Source organism: Mandrillus leucophaeus, unplaced genomic scaffold, assembly GCF_000951045.1.
Source record: "Mandrillus leucophaeus isolate KB7577 unplaced genomic scaffold, Mleu.le_1.0 Scaffold66, whole genome shotgun sequence".
NCBI lineage: Eukaryota > Metazoa > Chordata > Mammalia > Primates > Cercopithecidae > Mandrillus > Mandrillus leucophaeus.
The window spans coordinates 1,677,710-1,699,931 of NW_012107141.1; the positions used below are offsets into that span (position 1 = coordinate 1,677,710).

The following is a 22,222-nucleotide window of genomic DNA, read 5'->3' on the forward strand; positions in this document are numbered from 1 at the left end:
CACATTTTTTTTTAAAGTAAAAAGAAACAGATGAAGTTAATTTTTTTTTTTTTTTTTTTTTTGAGACAGAGTCTCGCTTTGTCACCCAGGCTGGAGTGCAGTGGCGCGATCTTGGCTCACTGCAAGCTCCGCCTCCTGGATTCATGCCATTCTCCTGCCTCAGCCTCCCAAGTAGCTGGGACTACAGGCACCCGCTACCACATCTGGCTAATTTTTTGTATTTTTAGTAAAGACGGAGTTTCATCGTGTTAGCCAGGATGGTCTCGATCTCCTGACCCTGTGATCTGCCCGCCTCAGCCTCCCAAAGTGCTGAGGTTACAGGTGAGCCATCGCGCCTGGCCCAGATGAAGTTAATTTTAATGTATTTTATTTTAGCCTATTATATCTAAAATATTATTAATATTTCAGTATATAATCAATACAAGAAAATTTTAAAATATTTTGCATTCTTTTTTAATACTAAGTCTTTGAAATCTAGTATATGTTTTCCACTTAACAGCATATCTCAATTCAGACTAGCCACACTTTCAGTGCTCAGTAGCTACATGTGACCAGTGGTTACTGTATTTGACATCTCAACTCTAGTTCACCTTGGCCATCTCTCATCCTCAGTTTGTATGAGAGAATTGTAAGTATAATTTCTTGATTTTTCTTAGCATTTAGCAGTGGTTCTCAACCAAGGACAATTTTGCAGTGTATGACAATGTTCTGAAACATTTCTGATTGTCCTTCTTGGCTAGGGGAGGGTAGTTCTACTGTTCCCTAGTGGGTAAAGTTCAAGGATGCTACTAAACATCCTATAATGTGTATAGGACAGCCTCCCACAGCATAGAATGATCCGTCCAAAATGTCAGTAGTGCTGAGGTTGAGAAACCCTGCTTTAAAGTTACACTGCCCTTAAACAGTTCAGATTGGATACTTATTGAAAGATACTCACACAACTTTGATTTTGATTTCTAGTTGGTTGCAAATCAATAATAAAAATAATTATAGTTAATGTTTACATAAACCTTAAAAGTGTATAGTGGAACTTTTGCATACATTATCTCATTAGCTGGGCTGTAAGTTTAGTTTTCTTCCTACTCTACCACAAATGTCTCCTTAATCATAAGATTTATGTAATTATTATTGACATTTATTAGCAAATATTTTACACTTGGATTGTAATTTTAATTTCTCAAGATTTTTGATGGAACTATTAAAATACTTCTGTGAGTTAAATTTCATTACTAGGTCATATTTCAACGCCATTCTTATGGTTCTTTCACTAGTGTGGGTATAACCCTCTAGAACTTGTTGTGGGGAGGTCTGATATGTATGTTTTCTTACTCTTATGATTACCCGAATTTCTAGCTCCATCAACTTTCATCTCTCCCTCATCCCCATCCAGATCCCACCTACTCTCACCTCTGTCTAGTAAGGGCAAAATAACTTAGTCTCCTTCCTTTGCTTATGCAATTCTCACTTTTATAACATTCCCTAAAATATTCCATGTATAGACTGATTTCTAGTAAGACCTAGGAATCCATATTAAGTCATAGGAAGGAATTTTTTTCTACCAAGTTTTAATGAAACTAGTAAGGATAATAAGAAAAATAAATCACCAGGGTACACCCCGTTTGTTTGAATGGTGTTAAGCACCAAACAGTCAGTGCTTAATAAAGAAAATTAATATTTTCAGAATTACAAAGGAAAATGCTAAAGCCCTTAGTCGTGAAAGAAACATTAAGTTTTTAGTAAGATAAGTGGAAAGAAAGCAGCCATGAATTGTGAGAATTTATCCTGAAAGGTCACCATAACTTGATGAGACTATAAATGCTTAAGGTTGAGAAGTTGGATTCTTAACTCCATTACGTAAAAAAACTAAGCATCTACTGTCTTCTTTCAGGCAAATGCCAAGAAATACAGATTTCAGAAAGCTTATAAAACTTTGGCTATTTAGAGAAAATGACATCCTTACTGCTTTGAATAAGCAAACAATTGGTTAACAAAGTGTGATTGCTGTAATGCTTACTTGATTCCTTAGGAGAGACTCTCATGTGTGCTCCAGATTGGTTTGGAGGACTTTGCACAATACATCTCAGGGAGGCGTAATTTACCAAGGCCAAAGGAGTAGGCTTGGATTTGAAGTATGCCACAGACAATACTTTTTTCAAATTCCACTACTATGACTTTTTTAACTTCGTGAGATTCTGTATTATAGAAGGAGAAAGAAAGGTCCTCTTGGAAAAATATACTTAGTTTGCGATTCATTTAAAAAATCAACCAAAGCTTTATTCAAGCTTTTAATGCGTTCTAGACAAGAATTTCCCCATGCCAGATGCTCTCAAGGCCGTCTCTGCCCATAGTGTTAATGGCGTATACAAGTTGTAGCATCAAGAGAATCAGCTGGTACAAGGTGACCTGTGTTGCACTACTGGCTTAGTGCATTCAGGACTTTTGTCATCCGTCGACTTTTTTGATTCTTTCCATACGCATTGCTCATAATTTTAAGAAGCCTCATTTTAACAACAACAACATGTGTAGTTAATAAAGGTCAGTTGATTGCAAAGAATCATTGATTACCAAAGCTGGAATAGAACTTATTATCCTCTTTTCTTCCTGTGCCCTTTATAAGTGAACACTTGCTCCACTAATGTTCTTGGTGAATTATTTTTTAATTAGTGCCCTTCCTTTTTCAGCTGAATGCAAACTCTTTGTTATCCTTCCCTGTGCAACCACTTTCCTCATTAAACCTTACGGATTTGGGGAAGCAATTGTGTTGCATTTTTCTCCCGAAAACCTGATGTTTCCCAGAAGGTTCTGGGATAGATAATAGTTGAATATAAATATTTTATTTACTAAACTAAAAGATAGTTTGAGCAAAGATACCCATCAGAGTTAAGATCAGAGTAACTCTGTCTCTGTGTATACTTATATTTTCAAAGTTTCTTAACAAAAGACCCAAGAGTATTATTAGCTACTTGGGGAAAGGACTAGTTAACTTCCAAATGGCAAACTCCCAGTTAATTGGTTTGGGATCCAGAGATGGCTTCCTTATAATTCAGTCCCCAGAGAAGCAAAGGAAGAGGAATAGATGTAGGCCTAGGAGAGAGAACCAAAGCACTACAGGAACAGTGCTGAGGAAAACTTTTCTAGGATTGCTTGGAAGGAAGGGAAATGGAGCATACTAGGAGTTTATGCAGCTTCCTGCTCCCTGTTGATTAAGGAAGTCACAAATAAGAGTCTTATTTCTTTAGAGGCTTTAGAAATACATAATGCTACAGATTCTCTTCTTGCTGTTCTCAGTGTTACAAATCGTTTTAAATTGCTCTCATTTGAAGTGTAAATACCTCTAAAGGGCTAATGGCACCTGTCATTTAATTCTTATTGGAACTAGTATATTCAGTTTATTCCTTGTCTACTTCTTGCTGGGTCAGTTGGCTATTTTAGTTAGTGAAAGACATGGAAAAGTCATTTTAAAATGGAGAACGATAATCTTAAAAAAGGAAACTATGTGGTAGGTTGATAATCAGTGGGGTGCAGAGATGTAGACACGCAGAAGGACAAAATAAAATGTTGAGAGAGCACCAAAGGTAAACTTCATGTAGTTGGAATTATTATCCCCTACCCCCAACCCTTTTTTTCTGTCGCCCAGTATATGAGGATCAGGCTTAAGAAAGGGCAGATGCTATTATTCTAGGTATATAGGAAAGGGTTATAGGAGGATCATGGGATGAGAGTTTGGGGAAAGGGCAGGATATAACTTTCGTGCTTTCTAAGGATATAAAACACTTCCAAAACTTCCCTTTTGTAATACTGCAATCACATTTTGTTGCTAACCACCCAGAGTTACTGCAGACTCCACAGGTTCAGGAACACAGCCCCCAACAAAACTGCCCTCACTTCACATGCTAGCCACAAGTTTGGAGATCTTCAGACTATCTACACTTTTGATCAACTGGCTACAAATTCATGGGTTCCTATGACACCCTCGGGTTCAATAATTAGCTAGAGTGATTCATGGAACTCAGGAAAGCACTCTACTCATGATCTTGTAGTTTTATTATGATGGACAAAAGTCAGGATTAGTCAAATGAAGAGACACCACAGGACAAAGTCTGAGGGCAGTCCCCAACACAAAGTTTCTAAGCCCTGTCCTGGTGGAGTCAGGACACCTTACCTTCCAGGCACATCCTTGTGTTCAGCCACCAGGAAGCTCTACCAGGCTTCAGTTTTTATTGGGGGTTTCATTACCCAAGTAGGCATGATTGATTGAATCACTGGCCATGTGGTTTGACTTGATCTCCAATCCTCCTCTCTTTTCTTTAGGTTGGGCTGGCTTAAAGCCCCAGCCCTCTAGTCACAGAGTTGGTCTTTCTGGTGTTCAACCCCCATCCTGGGTTGTGTTGATTCCACTACTGAGTATATATCAAAAAGGAAGAAAATCAATATATTGAAGAGATATCTGCACTCTATGTTTATTGCAGCACTATTCACAGTAGCCAAAATATAGAATCAACCTAAGAGTCTGTCAGCAGGTGAATGGATAAAGAAAATATAGTATATGTACACAATAGAATATTCAGCCATGAAAAAAAAAAAAAACAACTGGAAATCCTGTCATTTGCAGGAACATGATGGAACTGGAGGTTATTATGTTAACTGAAATAAACCAAGCCCAGAAAGGCAAATATCACATGTTCTCACTCACATGTGTGAGCTTAAAAAGTAGATCTCATGAAGATAGAGAGTACATTGGTGGTTACCAAAGGCTAGGAATGGTGGGGTGGGAATAAAGAGAGGTTGATTAATGGGTACAATTGTATAATTAGATGGAAGAAATAAGACCTGGGTTAGATCATCAGGATGACTATAATCCATTGTATATTTCAAAATAGCTGGAAGAGAATAATTCAAATGTTCCTACCAAAAGAAAAGATAAAGATTTAAGGTCGTAAATATCCCAGTTACCCTGATTTGATTATATGAATGTACCAAATTATCACGTGTACCCTGAAAACTTGTACATTTAACATGTATCAGTTTTAAAAATAAAAGCACAGATGTGATCCAAGGGCCTGCCATGAATAAGAAAGACACTCTCATCAGGAAATTCCAGTGGTTTAGAACCGCCATCCTATTAACAAAGATCAGACAAAATGTTAACTGTACAGTACCTTTTCTTTCCTTTTTGTTGATTGATTCATTCAATCAACCGTATACTAATTCTTTAAACAAGTAGAATTCCAGAGCTATAACAGTAGACAAAAGAAACACTGTTTCTGCTTTTCTGGAAGATAGCCATGGAACAAGTGGTGGGAATGTGTTGCATGTAATGAAGGAGTATGTTACTGAGAAAGCTAAGGGTGTCACAGATAGTATACCCGAGAAAGTCATATTTAAGTGGAAACCTGAGGGCTGAATAATACTGGGAGAATGGACATGGGAAGGGTTTCCAGGTGGAGGAAACGGCATGTACAAAAGGCCTGAGGTGCATGTGCTTGGTGTGTCGGTAGAACTGACAAAAGCCCTGTGAATCCAGAGCAGAGGTTTCAAAGGGGACAGTAGCAAGAGATGATTCTGGGGATTAAGCAGACCCAGATCATGAAAGTCTGAGAAAAGCAAGACCATAAGTTTCCTACAATGGGAAACCATTTTAGAATTGTAAGCATGACTTGACAACATATTAGAATTTTAGAGAGATTCTGACTCCCACATGGAACAAGACAAGAATTGATAGGAGGAGGCCAGTAAGACTATTTCAGCAGTGAGACATGAGATGATGATAGTTTACATTAGGAGGATAGCAGAAGTGAACTGATGAAGAGGGGTGTTTAGGAAATAGAAATAGCACCAATTTCTGATGAGGGTCCTCATCAGAGGTCTTGAGTGAAGAAGAAGGAGGAGGAGGAGGAGGAGGAAAGTAGAAGAATGGTTTTGTGTTTTTTAAATCATTATTGCCAACATGTATTGGGCACTCTTTCATGCCAGCCACCATGCTAATGAATTTCATTTAATCCTCAACAACGCTATAAGGTAGATATTGATATTTCTATGTCCATTTTACAGAGAAGAAACAGTTATAGAGTTAGACATCATCCAGAATTAGATGACTAGCAGTTAGCAACTTCCAGGTTCTGACTTGAGCGACAGGGTACCGTTTCCCTAAGACAAGAAACCCTGGATCAGGAACAAAGTCTGTTGAGAAAAATGATGATTTCACTTTGGGATATGTTAAGTTTAAGAGAGTGGTGAGAAAGCCAAGTAGGGATTCAAGTAGTTGAGTCGCTGGGCACACATGCCCTTCCTTGCTAGAAGGGAACCTTCTTTGTGTTAAATGTTGAAGAAGCCTGGTGTAGACAATCATGGCAAACAGAATAAGTGTATGGATTTTTTTTTTTTTTAATGTGCTAGGAGACTCATCAGGAACATTATCAAACTAAGTATAGTGCCTTGTAGTTCCATTAGATACGTTGGCTGAGATTGGATTTGTAAAGTGAGCATAGGACTTTTAGAATTCATGTTTATTTCCGTTTACTTGAAAACCACTCGCTAATGGTATTAATTAAAGCAGAACCTTTTACTTAAAACTGGGTAATTAGCTCTGTTATTTCAGAAATATAAATAGAACTGTAAGTCATGAAATTGATGAATGTTCTTCCCACCAGCTAACATTTAACTACCAACCTCATGTCATCTTTCTTCATTCCCTCTTCCAATTTTATGTATAGCAAATCTTACCTAGTTTTGTAATGAAGATCATGTAGCAATTTATAATTAAACAGTGGAAGTGAAATGTTCTATTGTTGCTTCTGATTCAGTCTTAATTTTTCAATTTCTGATTAAAGCACTGCAAATTTAAAGTCTTGTAAACTCTCTCTTATTTTGAAATTGCTACTCACAAATGTATGAAAACTGTAAAGTTTGCAAAATGTTTTACATGGTGTTCCAAATATCATCTGTCAGAGTATGAACATGTGCTAGCTAAAGCAATATGTTAAATAAGGCAAAGATGGAATTTACTTTGCATCACTTTCCAAACTCTCTCTATAGGCTGTAAGAGTGGATCTAATTGAATGAAATAAAGAGGGTAGAGGAGCAATGAGGATAAATGTAATCAGTATAAAGAGCAGCAGCTCTGGTTAACTGATGCCCGGAGTCCACTCTCTCAGAAGGATCTCTCCACTTTGATGCTGGTCATACGTAATAAAAGCAGGGTACTTTGGGCTTGGGCACAAAATAGGAATTGGATAAATTTTTGTTGAATAAATGACCATACAACAATAACAACTCTTCCTCTTCCATTTATTAACATGTTACTGTGTCCCAGGCATTGGGTTAAAGATTGTATGTGTATGATCTCATCTAATTCTTAAATTACTATCCCCATTTTGTGTCTAAGGACAATGAGGCAATCACTAGTCTCTTGTTAGGAGCTGGTAGTAGTGGAGCTGGGACTGAAACCTGGTTCTGTTAGGACTCTGGGGTCTTTACTCTTTTAGCTCAAAAATGTAAGACAGGAAGTTTCCCCCACTTTTGGTATATACACTGTTAGTAAAGTGTCCGTTTTAAAAATTCAGTTTGTTTTGAAATATAGTGAGGTAGCAGCATTTTTAAAATCTAAATCTCTTTTCATTAACTCTGAGTGCTGGAACTGGATTAGCATTTATAACCACAAATGTTACTGAAATATAAACTTTCTGCTTTGATACAATGAGAAGGAAACAGGAGGGGATACTTTGCATTATTTGATGTATGTTGGGAAGCCCGGCCATTAGGCAACATATTTGTAAACCACCTTAATTTCCTATATCTCCGATTAATCTGGAAAAAGAAGCAGGTTGAAGGTGATCTGTAGAGGGCTACCTGTATCTGTTAGAATTGTTTGTTCAAATGGATTTTTAATTTCTAGTAATTTATTGTTTGCTCCTCTCTCACGCCCAACCCAGATACCAAAAATCTAATTTTCTGATGACATCATTATATCTCTATAGCAGCTGGCTTTGAGAGAGGATTCTAAGTTCAGTGAGATCAGCAGCAAACGAACTTAGAAGAAACAGAAATCTTGTAAATACTGTTTTTTTTAAGAATGTGAAATTTGGAAATGATTTTTAAAGCAGTATAATTTAGAAATTATGTGTGTGTGTATGTGTGTATGTATGTGTGTGTGTGTGTGTGTGTGTGTGTGTGTGTGTGTATATAAAATTCAGAATTACTCCGTGGATTTCCTGTGTCTTTAAAATGCAACACACAATGATATTAGTGTTTTTTGAGGTTCTGGATGGGGGCCGAGGAGAGCGTAGCTAAGCATGGCCTCTGTCAGTTCTTCTTTGCAAGGATTGACTCTTAAAAGGATGGCTCCTCTGCCCTCCACCACCTTTTCTTTCCACTTCCTTTGGTGTTATTCTTAGTCTGTTTTCACCTCTGTTCTCTGCCTGCCTCATCTCTTCTGTTGAACTCTTCCCAGTCTTAGACCTCTAGTCAGAAACCAGTGGGAAAGATTTTGTTGCTGTCCAACACCCTACAGTGACTGGGATGGTGGTGGGAATTCCGTGATGACATAGCTATCTATTGTTTCCTGAGAGGCATCATGTGTTGTTACACAATAAAAAGGTTTTTCGGGTCACTGAAAAAAATGTTTAAATCTGTCTCTGGCGCCTCACTTGAAGAATTCAAGAAAACTCACCAATAAACATGTATAATGCTAATTTAAGACGCAACCATTTAGAAGGGATTTTCAACTATCTGAATAATGTTGGAGCAACATGTGCCATTGTTTGGTTTGGCGAATCCTATAATGAATCCTGTAATATGTAAAGATGGCATTGCGTGAACCCATTCTTAATGAGATTAAATTATAATGGGAGTATTTCCATCCTTCACTCCTACTCAAAGCCTGTTCTTTCTCCTCCTTTTGCAATTCCCTGAAAGCTTTTTGCCTGCTGTTTGGTTATTGCTGCCACCTGATGTCTCAAAATAAAATTGCAGTGGGTTTGCTTTTTCCAAAAGATTCGCACTGTTCTGCATTTTATGGAAATAAGTATTTGAGAGCAACAGTTTTTTCTCTATACTCCTAAATAAGAGCATTCTGAAGTGATTACCTGTGGTAGGGAGATCATGCATATCATTCATTCCACAAGCAAAAGGTGGAACTAATAGTGCAGGAGGGAATGTAGGAGTCCTAATCCCTAGAATAGGACAAATTGCCATTGTGACCTTGGTGTGTACTTCACCTCATAAAATTGGACTCAGCGCTCTTAACAGCCTTATTCTGGCTTTAACGTTGTTTCATTGTGTGTACTTTTTTTATAAAAGCATAGCCCTTCTCCACGATACTATTTATTTTTTTGGACTAAAGTTCTCAGTGTTGAACAGGTTTTCTCTTTTTTTTTTTAACTGATACATACTATTTCTACATATTTATAGGGTACATGTGATATTTTATTACATGCAGAGAATGTGTAATACCATGTCAGGGTGGCTGAAGTATTTATCACTTTGAGTATCATTTCTACATGTTGGGAACATTAGAAGTCCTCTCTTCTTGCCATTTTGAAATATACAATATATTGTTGTTAACTATAGTCACCCTACTCTGCTATTGAACATTAAAACTTATTCCTTCTATCTAACTATATGTACCCACTAACCATCCTCTCTTCATCCCTCACCTACCCAAACACACCTGCCCCACCTTCTGCTATCTATTATTCTACTCTACCTCCATGAGACCAACTTTTTTTAGCTCCCACATATGAATGAGAACATGCAATATTTGTCTTTCTGTGCCTGGCTTATCTCACTTAACACAGTGACCTCCAGTTCCATCCATGTTGCTATAAATTACAGGATTTTATTCTTTTTGTGGCCAAATAGTATTTTATTGTGTATATATACCACATTTTTCTTTATCCATTTATTTGTTGATGGACACTTAAGTCAATTCCTTATCTTTGCTGTTGTGAATGGTGCTGCAATAAACATGGGGGTGCAGGTATCTATTTGATATACTGATTTATTTTCCATTGGATAAATACTAGTAGTGGGATTGTTGGATCATATGATAGTTCTATTTTTAATATTTTGAGAAACCTCCATACTGTTTTCCATAGTGGCTATACTAATTTACATTCCCACCAACAGTGGATAAGAATTCCGCTTTCTCTGCATCCTTGCCAGCGTCTGTTATTTTTTGACTTTTTAATAACAGCTACTCTAACTGGGGTAAGATGATACCTCATTGTCATTTGGATTTGGATTTCTGTGATGATTGGTGATGTTGAGCATTTTTTCATTTATCTGCTGGCCATTGGTATGTCTTCTTTTGAGAAATATCTATCCATATCCTCGGCCCACTTTTTAATAAGTTTACTTGTTTTTTAAACTGTTCAGTTGTTTGAGTTCTTCGTATATTCTAGATATTAGTCCCTTGTCAGATGGATAGTTTGCAAATATATTCTCCCATTCAACAGGTTGTCTCTTCACTCTGTTGATTATTTCCTTTGCTGTGCAGACGCTTTTTGGTTGAATATGTTTTCTTATAGAGCTATGTTAAATAGATGTTCACATTTTCATTGTTTGCATAGATAGCTTTGATAGCTTTCCTTTGCTCAATTATCAGAGACACAGCTGAAGACTCTATTTTTTTTTGGATTTTTTTTTTTTTTTTGAGACAGAGTCCCACTCTGTCACCCAGGCTGGAATGCAGTGGCGTGATCTCGGCTCGCTGCAACTTTCATCTCCTGGGTTCAAGCAATTCTCCTGCCTCAGCCTCCCAAGTAGCTGGGACTACAGGCATGTGCCACCACGCCTGGCTAATTTTTTGTATTTTTAGTAGAGACGGGGTTTCACTCGTCTAGACCATGTTAGCCAGGATGGTCTAGATCTCCTGACCTCGTGATCTGCCCGCCTCGGTCTCCCAAAGTGCTGGGATTACAGGCATGAGCCACCACGCCCAGCGACTCTCTATTGTTAATACAGCCATAACCAGAATAACACTTCTCTACTTGCTTAGTTATTCAGGGACTTCCTTTGCTTAACTTTGTACTTATAGTACATGTTAAGATTACAAAGTCAACTGTGCTGCTTGCAAAGTTCGTAGATTTTTTTTTTAAAAAATGAAATCTGGATTTTAAAAGATTTATAATTACACTGTTCAATTTTCCTTTGCATTTTGAAATATAGCATTAATATTCCCATAGGCTAGAGGGAAATCTGAAGAAAGTTTTCTTGATATGGAGAGTGAAGGGAGATAGTTTACTGTATGTCATGAAATTTTTTAAAATTCTGATGAATATTACAACTTGGCAAAGCCTTTCCTGGAAGATTCTGTTATCTTAAACTGATGTAAAGAATATTTTGTTTATGTGCAATATTTTGGCAGATATTTTGGGTTTTGCTATTTCTTTTAGTCGTATTGTAAATTATTCATCCTTTGTAATTCTGTAAGTGGTTAAAGCAAAGTCAAGTGAACATGAAGCCTTACCTTCAACTAGTTTTGACCTAATTGTTAACAGATCTTTTATAGAATTGAATCTTGGGGCGCCTGGTGGGTGGAGAACCTACTGAATAAAATAAAAATGGATTTGGACCTTCTGTTATTAATTATGTTTAGATACTATCCCTATTCAGATGAGTATGAATCCTAATTTAATAAAGTTTGCTTTGTCATTGTCTTTTGCTTACATATTTTCTGACAGGTTTCAGTGGGATTGTTGTAAAATCTTGCGACTTACAGCCTCAAGTGATTGGCTTATAATTAAATAGAAAACCCTTACTGAGTTCCTTTGAAACTATTAATTTTGTTAAGACTATTGAAAAGTTATTGTTACTACTATCAGGTTTATCTGGCATGTTTCCTTATAAGCTGTAACAGACTGATCATAATGTCATCATCTACTTGCAACTGAAACTTCTCTTTTTTAAATACTTCATAATTTTATTAAACATTGCTATGAGATTTTTGCTTATTATTCAGTTTTTTGTTTTTTGTTTTAATACTGCATAAAGGTGTATGAAAATTTTAACAGAGTGGTTAAAAGCCTAGTCTCTGAAGCCAAATTTCCTGAGTTTGAATCCTGGCCTACTTTGCTCTATCACCTTGGGCAATTTATTTAACTGCTGTGAACTTCAGTTTCCTAACATGTCAGAGGAAAATAATAGGAACTACCTAATAGGGTTGTTGTGATGATTAAGTGTAGATAGGCAGATAGATAGATCATCTATCTCATGAGTTATGTATTTAGTTAAAATAAATTCTAAGATATTTTATTTATTGATTGATACCTGCAAATGTTCCTTATTCTGGGATTGTCTTTGTCTTTCCAGGTCTAGGGAAAACCATAGGATATTCGAGTATTAAAATATTGCGTCTACATATATATAAGTTTATTCATATCTTGTCTATTGTCTCACAGCCCCAACTTTAGATGATTGGGAAGGTAAGGGGGTGCGGTAAAAGAAAAATTAACACATGACCTCACCTTTTGACAGATGGTTTATTAGAGACATTTAGTCTGACCCACTCCCTTGGCCACCAGAAAGAAGCCTTCCCTCACTTTCCAGTTGAAGTCAGGCTCTGCAGAAAAGCCTCCCATGGCACTCTGCTCTGTCATGAAATAATTGTTTGTTTCTTTCTTTTCCTACTAGATTGTATGCTCCATGATGCCAACATTTTCCCCCCCACTTTTTAAAGTTCCTAGCACATGTCTTACTCAAAAGTGTGTGGCACATATTTGTTGAATTATTAAATGAGCTCTCATTCTGGAGCAGAACAAAATGTGATGCGTATTGTACATGACTTATCCCAAATCACATGTTTTCTGAAAACTGTTATAACTAGAACTCAAGTTTCCAGTATCCTGGACAATGGTACTTTTTCACTCGTTCTACTACACTCTGAAAACTTAAGGTCTAGAGAAGAGTTAAGTAATATCTCCAAATAACAGTATGATAGATGCAGAATATACAAATCCCAAAGGGCTATGGAAAGTGAGAGGCAAGTATAAGTTCTGTCAGTTGCTGGATGGTAAGGTAAGTACAGGAAGGTTTAATGAAGGAAGAGACGTTTGAGTTGGACTTTTAAGGATAGATTTTGGATAGAAAGGTGTGGAAAAGGTTACTCTAGCCATAAACAGTATTTTATAACATTATATATGTCATATTAGTCTTGATATCTTTAATGTCATTAATACATCTTTAAAATATACATATGTTACTCAGCTAATGATCTTGTTCTATTTCAGTGAACAACGTGGGAATGTCGTATGAGTATCCTGAATACTTTTTGGATGTTCCTGACTTGGACAATGTAAGTCTTTCTTTGTATATCATGGTAACAAAAAGAATGCATGCAGGTATTGGTATAACGATTCACACTATGGCACTGGAGTCCAGCTGCCTGTGGTTCACACCCTGGCTCTTCTGCTTACTACCCGAGTTCCCTGGGTATGGGCCTAGCCATGCTTCGTCTCAGTTTCCTTGCTCATAAAATGGGCAGCTTCATAGGGATATTAGAAGGATGGAATGAGAAAATATTTATCACCTCACTTATACAGTGCTAGATTCAAATAATAGCTCTAGTTTTGTTATTACTGTTATTTTTGTTTGTGTTATATCAAAATAGCTCTGTTTTAAGTTTTAGGACTCTAAACATCAACTTAAAAATTGCAAATATGTTAATATACAGCACCATGATTGATTCAGGTAAACCAGCTCTACCAAAATGAAAGTGACATCCTTGATGCATGCATAATCCTTTACTGAAAATGAGAAAAGCATATCATTGAAGGACTATGTAAAAATTCTAAAATTATTGAAAATCCTAGGTTCAGTGATTTCTATGCTCCATACTAGCAGAAAGGAGATTGCAAAGTATTCTATTTATTTTAGATTTAATGTGTCTTTTTACTTCCAGATTTTACTTGCACATATACTTTGGATTCTGCATGTTAGCATCACTTATCACCTTAGTTAGGAAAATATAACACTGAGAGTAAAATAGAATCTGCCTATCTACCCCAGCTCTTGTCATTTTTCCAAAATCTCTGCAATATTTGGAGAAATGTTTAATGCTTCTCTAGATTGCTTCTCTAGATTGCCTAAGTAGATATTTAATAGGGTCACTTTCATCATCAAGTATATATAAAATTCTCAATCTTTTTGCAGGTGATCAAGAAGATGATAAATATTAATATTCTTTCTGTTTGTAAGGTAAGCAGCCTTGTTATAAAGATGTCATCCTTTTTTGGTTCTTTCTATTTAAAAACACTGACATAATCAACTTGTTCACCTGCATCTACTCTTGTTTAGATGCAGATACATGTATTCCAGATAAAAGTGGTCTATTAAGTTATTTCTTAAGAAAGTATAAAGAACTGAAGGTGCTTGTATGGTTTGACTTTTCATTTATTTTTATTTTATTTAATTATTTAATTTTTATTTCCATAGGTTATTGGGGAACAGATGATATTTGGTTACATGAGTAAGTTCTTTAGTGGTGATTTGTGAGATTTTGGTGCACCCATCACTTGAGCAGTATACTGTGCACACAATTTGTAGTATTTTATCCCTTACCCCCTTCCCATCCCTTTCCCCTGAGTCCCCGAAGTCCATTGTATCATTCTTATGCCTTTGCATCCTAGTAGCTTAGCTCCCTCTTATGAGTGAGAACACAGGATGTTGGTTTTCCATTCCTGAGTTACATCACTTAGAATAATAGTCTCCAGTCTCATCCAAGTTGCTATAAATGCCATTAATTCGTTCCTTTTTATGACTGAGTAGTATTCCATCATATATATATGTATATATATGCCATATATATATGTATTTTTATCTCTCTCTCTCTCTCTCTCTCTCTCTCACAGTTTCTTTCTCCACTTATTGATTGATGGGCATTTGGGTTGGGTCGATGCTTTTGCAATTGCGAATTGTGCTGCTATAAACTTGCATGTGCAAGTATCTTTTTTGTATAATGACTTCTTTTCCTCTGTGAAGACACCCAGTAGTGAGATTGCCAGAACAAATAGTAATTCTACTTTTGGTTCTTTAAGGAATCACCACACTGTTTTCCATAGTGGCTGTACTAGTTTACATTCCCACCGCAGTGTATGAGTGTTCCCTGTTCACTGCATCCATGCCAACATCTATTATTTTTTGATTTTTTAATTACTGCCATTCTTGCAGGAGTAAGGTGGTATGGCATTGTGGTTTTGGTTTGCATTTCCCTGATCATTAGTGATGCTGAGCATTTTTTCATGTGTTTGTTGGCCATTTGCATATGTCTTTTGAGAATTGTCTATTCATATCCTTAGCCCACTTTTTGATGGGATTATTTGTTTTTTTCTTGCTAATTTGTTTGAGTTCATTATAGGTTCTGGATATTAGTCCTCTGTCAAATGCATAGATTGTGAAGATTTTCTCCCATTCTGTGGGTTGTCTGTTTACTCTGCTGATGTTCCTTTTGCCATGCAGAAGAGTTTAGTTTAATGAATGAAGTCCTAGCTATTTATTTTTGTTTTTATTGCATTTGCTTTTGGGTTCTTGGTCATGAAATCCTTGCCTAAGTCAATGTCTAGAAGGGTTTTTCCAATGATATCTTCTAGAATTTTTATAGTTTCAGGTCTTAAATTTAAGTCCTTGATCCACCTTGAGTTGATTTTTGTATAAGGTGATAGACGGGGATCCAGTTTCATTCTTCTACATGTGGCTTGCCAATTATCCCAGCACCATTTGTTAAATAGGGTGTCTTTCTCCACTTTATGTTTTTGTTTGCTTTATTGAAGATCAGTGGGCTGTAAGTGTTTGGCTTTATTTCTGGGTTCTCCATTCTGTTCAGTTGGTCTATGTGCCTCTTTTTATACCAGTACCATGCTGTTTGGTGACTATGGCATTACAGTGTAGTTTGAAATCAGGTAATGTGATGCCTCCAGATTTGTTCTTTTTGCTTAGTCTTTTTTTTTTTTTTTTTTTTTTTATTTTAGGATTGTTTTTTCTAATTCTGTGAAGAATGGTGGTGGTATTTTGATGGGAATTTCGTTGAATTTGTAGATTGCTTTTGTCAGTATGGTCATTTTCACAATATTGATTCTACCCATCCATGATCATGGGATGTGTTTCCATTTGTTTGTGTCATCTATGATTTCTTTCAGCAGTGTTTTGTAGTTTGTTAAATGCTTTTTGTTTATTAAATGACTTCTATATGCAAGCACTGTGGTAGGTACTGGGACTACAAAAACTTAGGCTGGTGACTTATTTTTACAAAGATTTAATCCGCACGCTATTTGTCACTGATAAATTGTTTCCATTTTGTCTTCCCCATGGTTTTCAGTTGAGGAACTTAAATGTTATGATAAAGCATTGTGTGGGGAATATGGAACTATAAAGTAATGGGTGTGATTTTTAATAGTCACTCATAATAACTTGTCTGGTTGCTAGTTGCTAAGCACGTGTTACAGTCATGTCACATGTATGTGCCAACAAAAAACAACAAGCCAATACCTGCCAAAGGAAGGAATACTTAGCAAGTGTGAGCATCTCAACACCTTTTTTTCTTATATTGTATTAGTAACTATAAAAATATACTGTACCTTGGTTATACATACCAGAGCAGTGAAAAAAAATTGCCTGAGGCAGAATTCTCATGGGCAGTGTCAGATACTTGAAATTTGAACATACTCATAGAAAGCCAAATCCATTTTCAATAACCATTTATACTAGTTTAAGGAAATTCAAAACATGTTTAACTCAATGTTTAACTTTACTGTTATTAGCCAAGTTTTTTTCTCACGTAAGATTCCGTTTAAGTCAGGTAAACTAATTACAAGTGGGCCTGTGAGTGAGTCTGGAGCAAGACTCTCATGCACAAAATTGATGCTTTTAAAACATGGCTAATAGGAATATATCTAATAGTCCCAAGATCATTTTAAGGGCTCTCAAAACGTTATTGTTGTTCTTAAACTCAGAGCTGATACAGATTTTGACAATATGTGGAACTATGACTTTATTTTTTAGCAAGCAAAGGGTTTTGATCAAAGTTAATATCACTTCTAGTCTACAACTTACATATTTTATAATTTTTGCCTTTTGAAATGACCAATGTGTACTATTATTTTGATATACCTTTTCTGGTACATTTGGCCAAGTGCTTGAAAATAATAAGTGTTAAAAACAATGTACATGTGTTTCATAATAGCTTGTGCTGAGTTAATGATAAAATATGTTTGTTTCAGTTTTATTTTCTAGAATTGTTAAAACGAATTTCAGAGTAGTCTTCTGATAATTTTAACTCCTCTGTCAGATAAACCATGTAGGCCATTTACTTTAGATCCATTAGTATTTTATCTTATAACCTCCTGCTTGTCTACACTTACATGTTTGTATACTTTTATGGTGTAAAACCCTGGCCTCTTCTGTCTCCATGAACATGCCATCCCTTGGCTCGCAGTCTGCAGAAAACTAATGATAGAAAGCCAAGGTCCTGGCCTTAATCTGTGAGAATCAGTCATCTTGCTGTGCTTCATGGTCACAGACTTTATCCTTCATGCAGCATCTGAGCACAGATCAGCATGGTCAGTGGTCATCACGGTGAGTCTCTGCTTAAAGACCAAATGTAGGAAAGTATGGATAAAACAGCACAAATCGAAGAGCACCATAGAGTAACTTTCAGTGTTTTAAATATAATGGTGAAATAAAAATGAGATATGATTTTTAATATCTTGACAAATTATAAAATGCTTCTCCCACCTCTTCATCCTTCCTCCTCTTCATTCTTTATTGACATTGGCATATATACTTGTTCCCATGAAATGATTTAGTGGAGACAAATGCTAATTTATTAAACACTTGCATGCCATATTGATAGTAAGTATCATTGGCAGAACTGGATATCTACTTACAATTTTTATACATAAGCTTTCTTCTGCAAACCTAATCCCATTTAAAAAGCACTAAGGGAGTTTGCTATTTAAAGCACTTCTTCATGGAGCCAAATAAGCATCCCTTCATTCATCTTTAGTATGAATCTGAATTTTCCTGTTCCTTTGTGATATGTACTTCTAATAGAAAACAAATCAAAACTCTCAAGGTATGGAATCAATGGATCAGGGAATTAATATCATCTGGAGGCTTGGCCAATTAGTTTTTGTTGTACTATATGCAGAATCAATGTAGTTGACATCTCTGAGCACAGTTGACTGGTGACCATTCAGATATGGAAATGACTTGACTGGAGCAGTGGGAGGTGAGTGGTGTGCAGTGGCTAACCAGCAGGTAAGAAGAGGAAGTTAGGGCATGATTGTGCAAGTCCTTGAGTGCTGTGCTCAACAGGCTAGAGAGCCACAGAAAGCCTTCAAGCAGATGTAAGGTGTGATCTGATCTATGTTTTAGAAAGGCAGTTCTAATGGCAGAGTGACTTGGTAATAGGTGTTTTATGATGCGTGTGTTTTTCTTATTTTAACTGAGAGAAAGGCATTCACCTTGACGAAATTTTGTGTGTATCGCTCCCAGGTTTAGGGCTCTTTGATGCTGCTGTGATTTGCCCTATAATATATTTGGATGAATTGTACCTATTGTTCTTTAGTTGACTGTGTTACGTTGCCAGGGACAGGGCCACATTTTCAGTAGCAATGGCTGTTTGGAGCCCTGGGGTAACTTAAAAGAAGATGAAAATTGGTGCAGCTACAGAATCTCCAAAGGTTTTATTGTGGCTGGACATCAGGGGAACTGGGGCATGGATGTCTGCAGCCTAATGCCACAATGACTTTCTCAGAAAAGACCTGTGTAAGGAAGAGAACAACCTCTTCTCACCATCAACGTTGGGCCGGGTTTTGTCTCCTCACTAAACTACATGACAGGGAATAACTGGCTGAGGAGTGTTCCAGGAGAGATTGGTGAAATCAGCTTGGCCTTCTGACTTTGGGCTTGTGTCCCTACTTTGGAGATGTTTGCTGAGAAGGGCCCCAGCATCTTATTGTAAGGTCTGTAGTGTGCCATGAACATTGAATGACCTGGCTTTACACTCCTTCAGATCCATGTATTTCTGTTCTGGATCAGTAGGTTAGATGATTGTAAAACTCCATGTTGTAAAAGTTCCATGTTTCAATAGAGGAATGAAAGAAGTGAAATATCCTGAGACCAAAGAAATTGCTGGTCACCACCAGATAAAATGGTAGTAATGTGGCCAGAAAAATATTGAGGAAGAAATATGAATCAGAAAGTTTTGACTATAGACCCTTGATGTTTAATCATAAGCAGTTCTTCCAGGCCACTTAGTTCTCCAGTTTTGTCTGATGGTTTTACTTTTCGATCTCGTCCAGTATTTTGAGTTTGTTCCTTTCTTCCCTCTCAGTGGCTCACTTCAATGGGCTTTCCCTTTACGAGGGATGTTTCGAAGCCTTGTTGCCTGCTTTTCCAGTTTTACTCTTAAATCCTTCAGGGATAAATTTAGTTTTGTTCCTGTTCCCTGCCTGCGTATAGTTAACTGATGTAGAAACTCTATATGTAGGTAACCAATATGGCAGGTAGATCAGTCTCAAACTGTAAGAGAAGTCCTACTCGACAGGACTTTCTTCTGATTGCAGATGCTCTGTGACTAAAATCTAAGATACATCTTATTTCTCATCAAGAACAATGACCTTTATCCCAGAAACGGTGGAGTTTAGAGACAACTGAACCTCAAGACATTGAACCACACTTTTCTAAAAATAGTTCTAGTTTCATACCTGAAGGGATTTCCATCCCAGAATACTGAGAGAGTTTGCAAATGAAATTATTAAACCGCTATTGATTGCTATTAGAGAAATCATGGAGAATGGGAGAAGTGCTGCAACTCCAGAGGCAGACAAATGTAGGTTTCATTTCAAACAGGGTGTACACTGAGCTTCACATCAGTCCAAAGACAGGTTCTAAAACAAATATTGTGCCGTTTGTTTCTGATTTGAAATCACTTGTTTCAACAGCTACCAAATTTGGGGTTGCCTTACTTTTCTGGGTCAGATTATTCTTTAATTCTTTTATTCACAGTTTTCAGACCTCAAGAGACCCTAGACTCTTCACTCCTTTTCAGATAAACACTGCCCAAACAGTATTACCTGAACTGCCTGTGGCGCCTATGGAAAGGTGGGAAAACCATTCCTTCAGGTGATGCTGGACCCTAAAACTGCTGCTGCACTTAGTGAATGAGGTGGAAGCTAGAGAATGGCCCTGCCTACAGCTGAACCTCTGAGGAAATGTCCAGGCCACCATTCTGACAAATAGAGAGGATGTTCTGACCTTCTTTATTACCTTTTTCTTAGAGCGGAGAAAGAAATGGATGGGGGTGCGGCCCAAAGTGAAATATATTAACAGCCTCCACATATTGTGAAATACTGTTGTGTTTTGTTGTTTGTTTTATTTGGGAATGGGGAAGAGCATCTCAAGCAGGGGTTATATATTAATTTCTTTTTACTTTTCTTAAGTCAATTTGAGATTTAATATTTTTATATTAATTTAATTTTTTTACTTTTTCGGGGGGTCAGTATAAGACTTAAAGCAGAGGCTTATCATTTAGTTCTTCCTTCATCAGACATTCAACCAAGGTGGGGGCTTGAAACCATTTCTTATTAGGGGTGGGTGTGGGTAGGGCGCGTTTCTGAACCCTCCGGAGTGTCACGTGCCCACTGCTTGTCGCATTTCATTTTTAGACTCTTCTTTTTTTTTTTTTTTTTTTTTGTTTTTTTGTGTTTTTTTTTTTTAGACATGGTCTCACTCTGTCACCCAGGATGGAGTGCAGTGACACTATCATAGCTCATTGTAACCTCAAACTACTGGGCTCAAGCGATCCTCCTGCCTTAGCCTGCTGAGTAGCTGGGACTACAGGCATGCACCACCATGCCTAGCTAATTTTTGAATTTTTTATAGAGATGGAGTCTTGCTGTGTTGCCCAAGACTGGATTGGAATTCCTGGCCTCAAGCAATCCTCCTGCCTCAGCTTCCCAAAGTGCTGGGACTACTGGTGTGAGTCACCATGCCTGGACGAGAGTTTTTCTTAGATTGAGTCTCTCTTTCAGTTTAGAGCCTCTCTACAAATTGTAAGCACCATGAGGGTTGGTATCATGTCCTTTTCCTTTCCTGCTGAATCCTACCCTGGGCCTCACATACGTCAGGTGCACAACACATTTTTTTTTATTCTAAGAAATAATAATAAATGAATGCTTTTTTTAAAAACTGAAAATTCTAGTTTTAGTTCAGGTTCTTTGGGAATAAGGGTCACACTGATTTTATGTGGCCCTAGAAGGTTGAACTTGAATCATTCGATATTTATACTAAAGTAAATTGTGAGAACTTCCTAATCTTTGAATCTGCCGGAAGTGGAAGAGGCAGAAGGTGAGTATGCTGGGTCAGAGCTTGTAAACTGTTGGTCTGTGGGCCAGATGTGGCTGACAAACACATTTTGACTGGCTCAGTTTTCAAAATTCGGAAATTTTACACCCAGATTTCTAACTTCTCTTGGGAAAAATCTGAAAATTGGGTAACACAGACCTGAATTACTACATGGCAGCAAGTGACTAGAGCTGAGTAGTTTTTGGATATGTGCAGTTAGTTAGGCCTACAGCTCTCTAGATTGCCACAGTCCCCACCAGTCTCTATTGTTTGACTTCTCTCACTCATTTACATTACCTCTCCGACCCTTTTAGGTACTGGAGTTTGGGTTATTCTTTTCCAGGTGACTCCAAGTGTTCAATCTATTCAAATGGAATAACTGCTTGGAGAAATTGAAGGATTAGAATGACATCGACTAAATTAATCTCTTCTCTCTTAGTCCCTTTGGGCTGCTCTAACAAAATGCCTTAGACTGGGTAGTTTATAAAGAGCATAAACTTCTTTCTCAGAGTTCTGGAGGCTGGGAATTCTAAGATCAGTGCCCCACCCACCAGGTTTGGTGTCGGGTGAGGACCCCATTCTTCATAGATGGAGCCTTCTTGCCATGTCCTCATGTGGCAGAAGAGGCACACAAGTTCCCTCAGGCCTCTTTTATAAGGGCACCAATCCCATGTGTGAGGGTGGAACCCTCATGATGTAATCATTTCTCAAAGGCCCCACCCTCCTCTTAATGTCACCATATTGGGGATTAGGTTTCAACATACAAATTTTGGAGGGGCAGGGGTCGGGTGCCGTGGCTCACACCTATAATCCCAGCACTTTGGGAGGCTGAGGCGGGTGGATCACTTGAGCCCAGGAGTTTGAGACCAGCCTGTCCAACATG

At 37.3% G+C, this 22,222-nt stretch overlaps 1 protein-coding gene across 2 annotated transcripts in view; it reads left to right on the forward strand.

The window, feature by feature from the left end:
- The window catches only part of HSD17B12 (hydroxysteroid (17-beta) dehydrogenase 12), a 169,058-nt gene that overhangs the window by 117,225 nt on the left and 29,611 nt on the right, over positions 1-22,222 (forward strand). For both annotated transcript variants that reach the window (XM_012001344.1, XM_012001345.1), the window contains 2 exons: positions 13,227-13,291; positions 14,149-14,193. In XM_012001344.1, the coding sequence (XP_011856734.1) occupies positions 13,227-13,291; positions 14,149-14,193 (110 nt within the window). The remainder of the gene's footprint in view (positions 1-13,226; positions 13,292-14,148; positions 14,194-22,222) is intronic.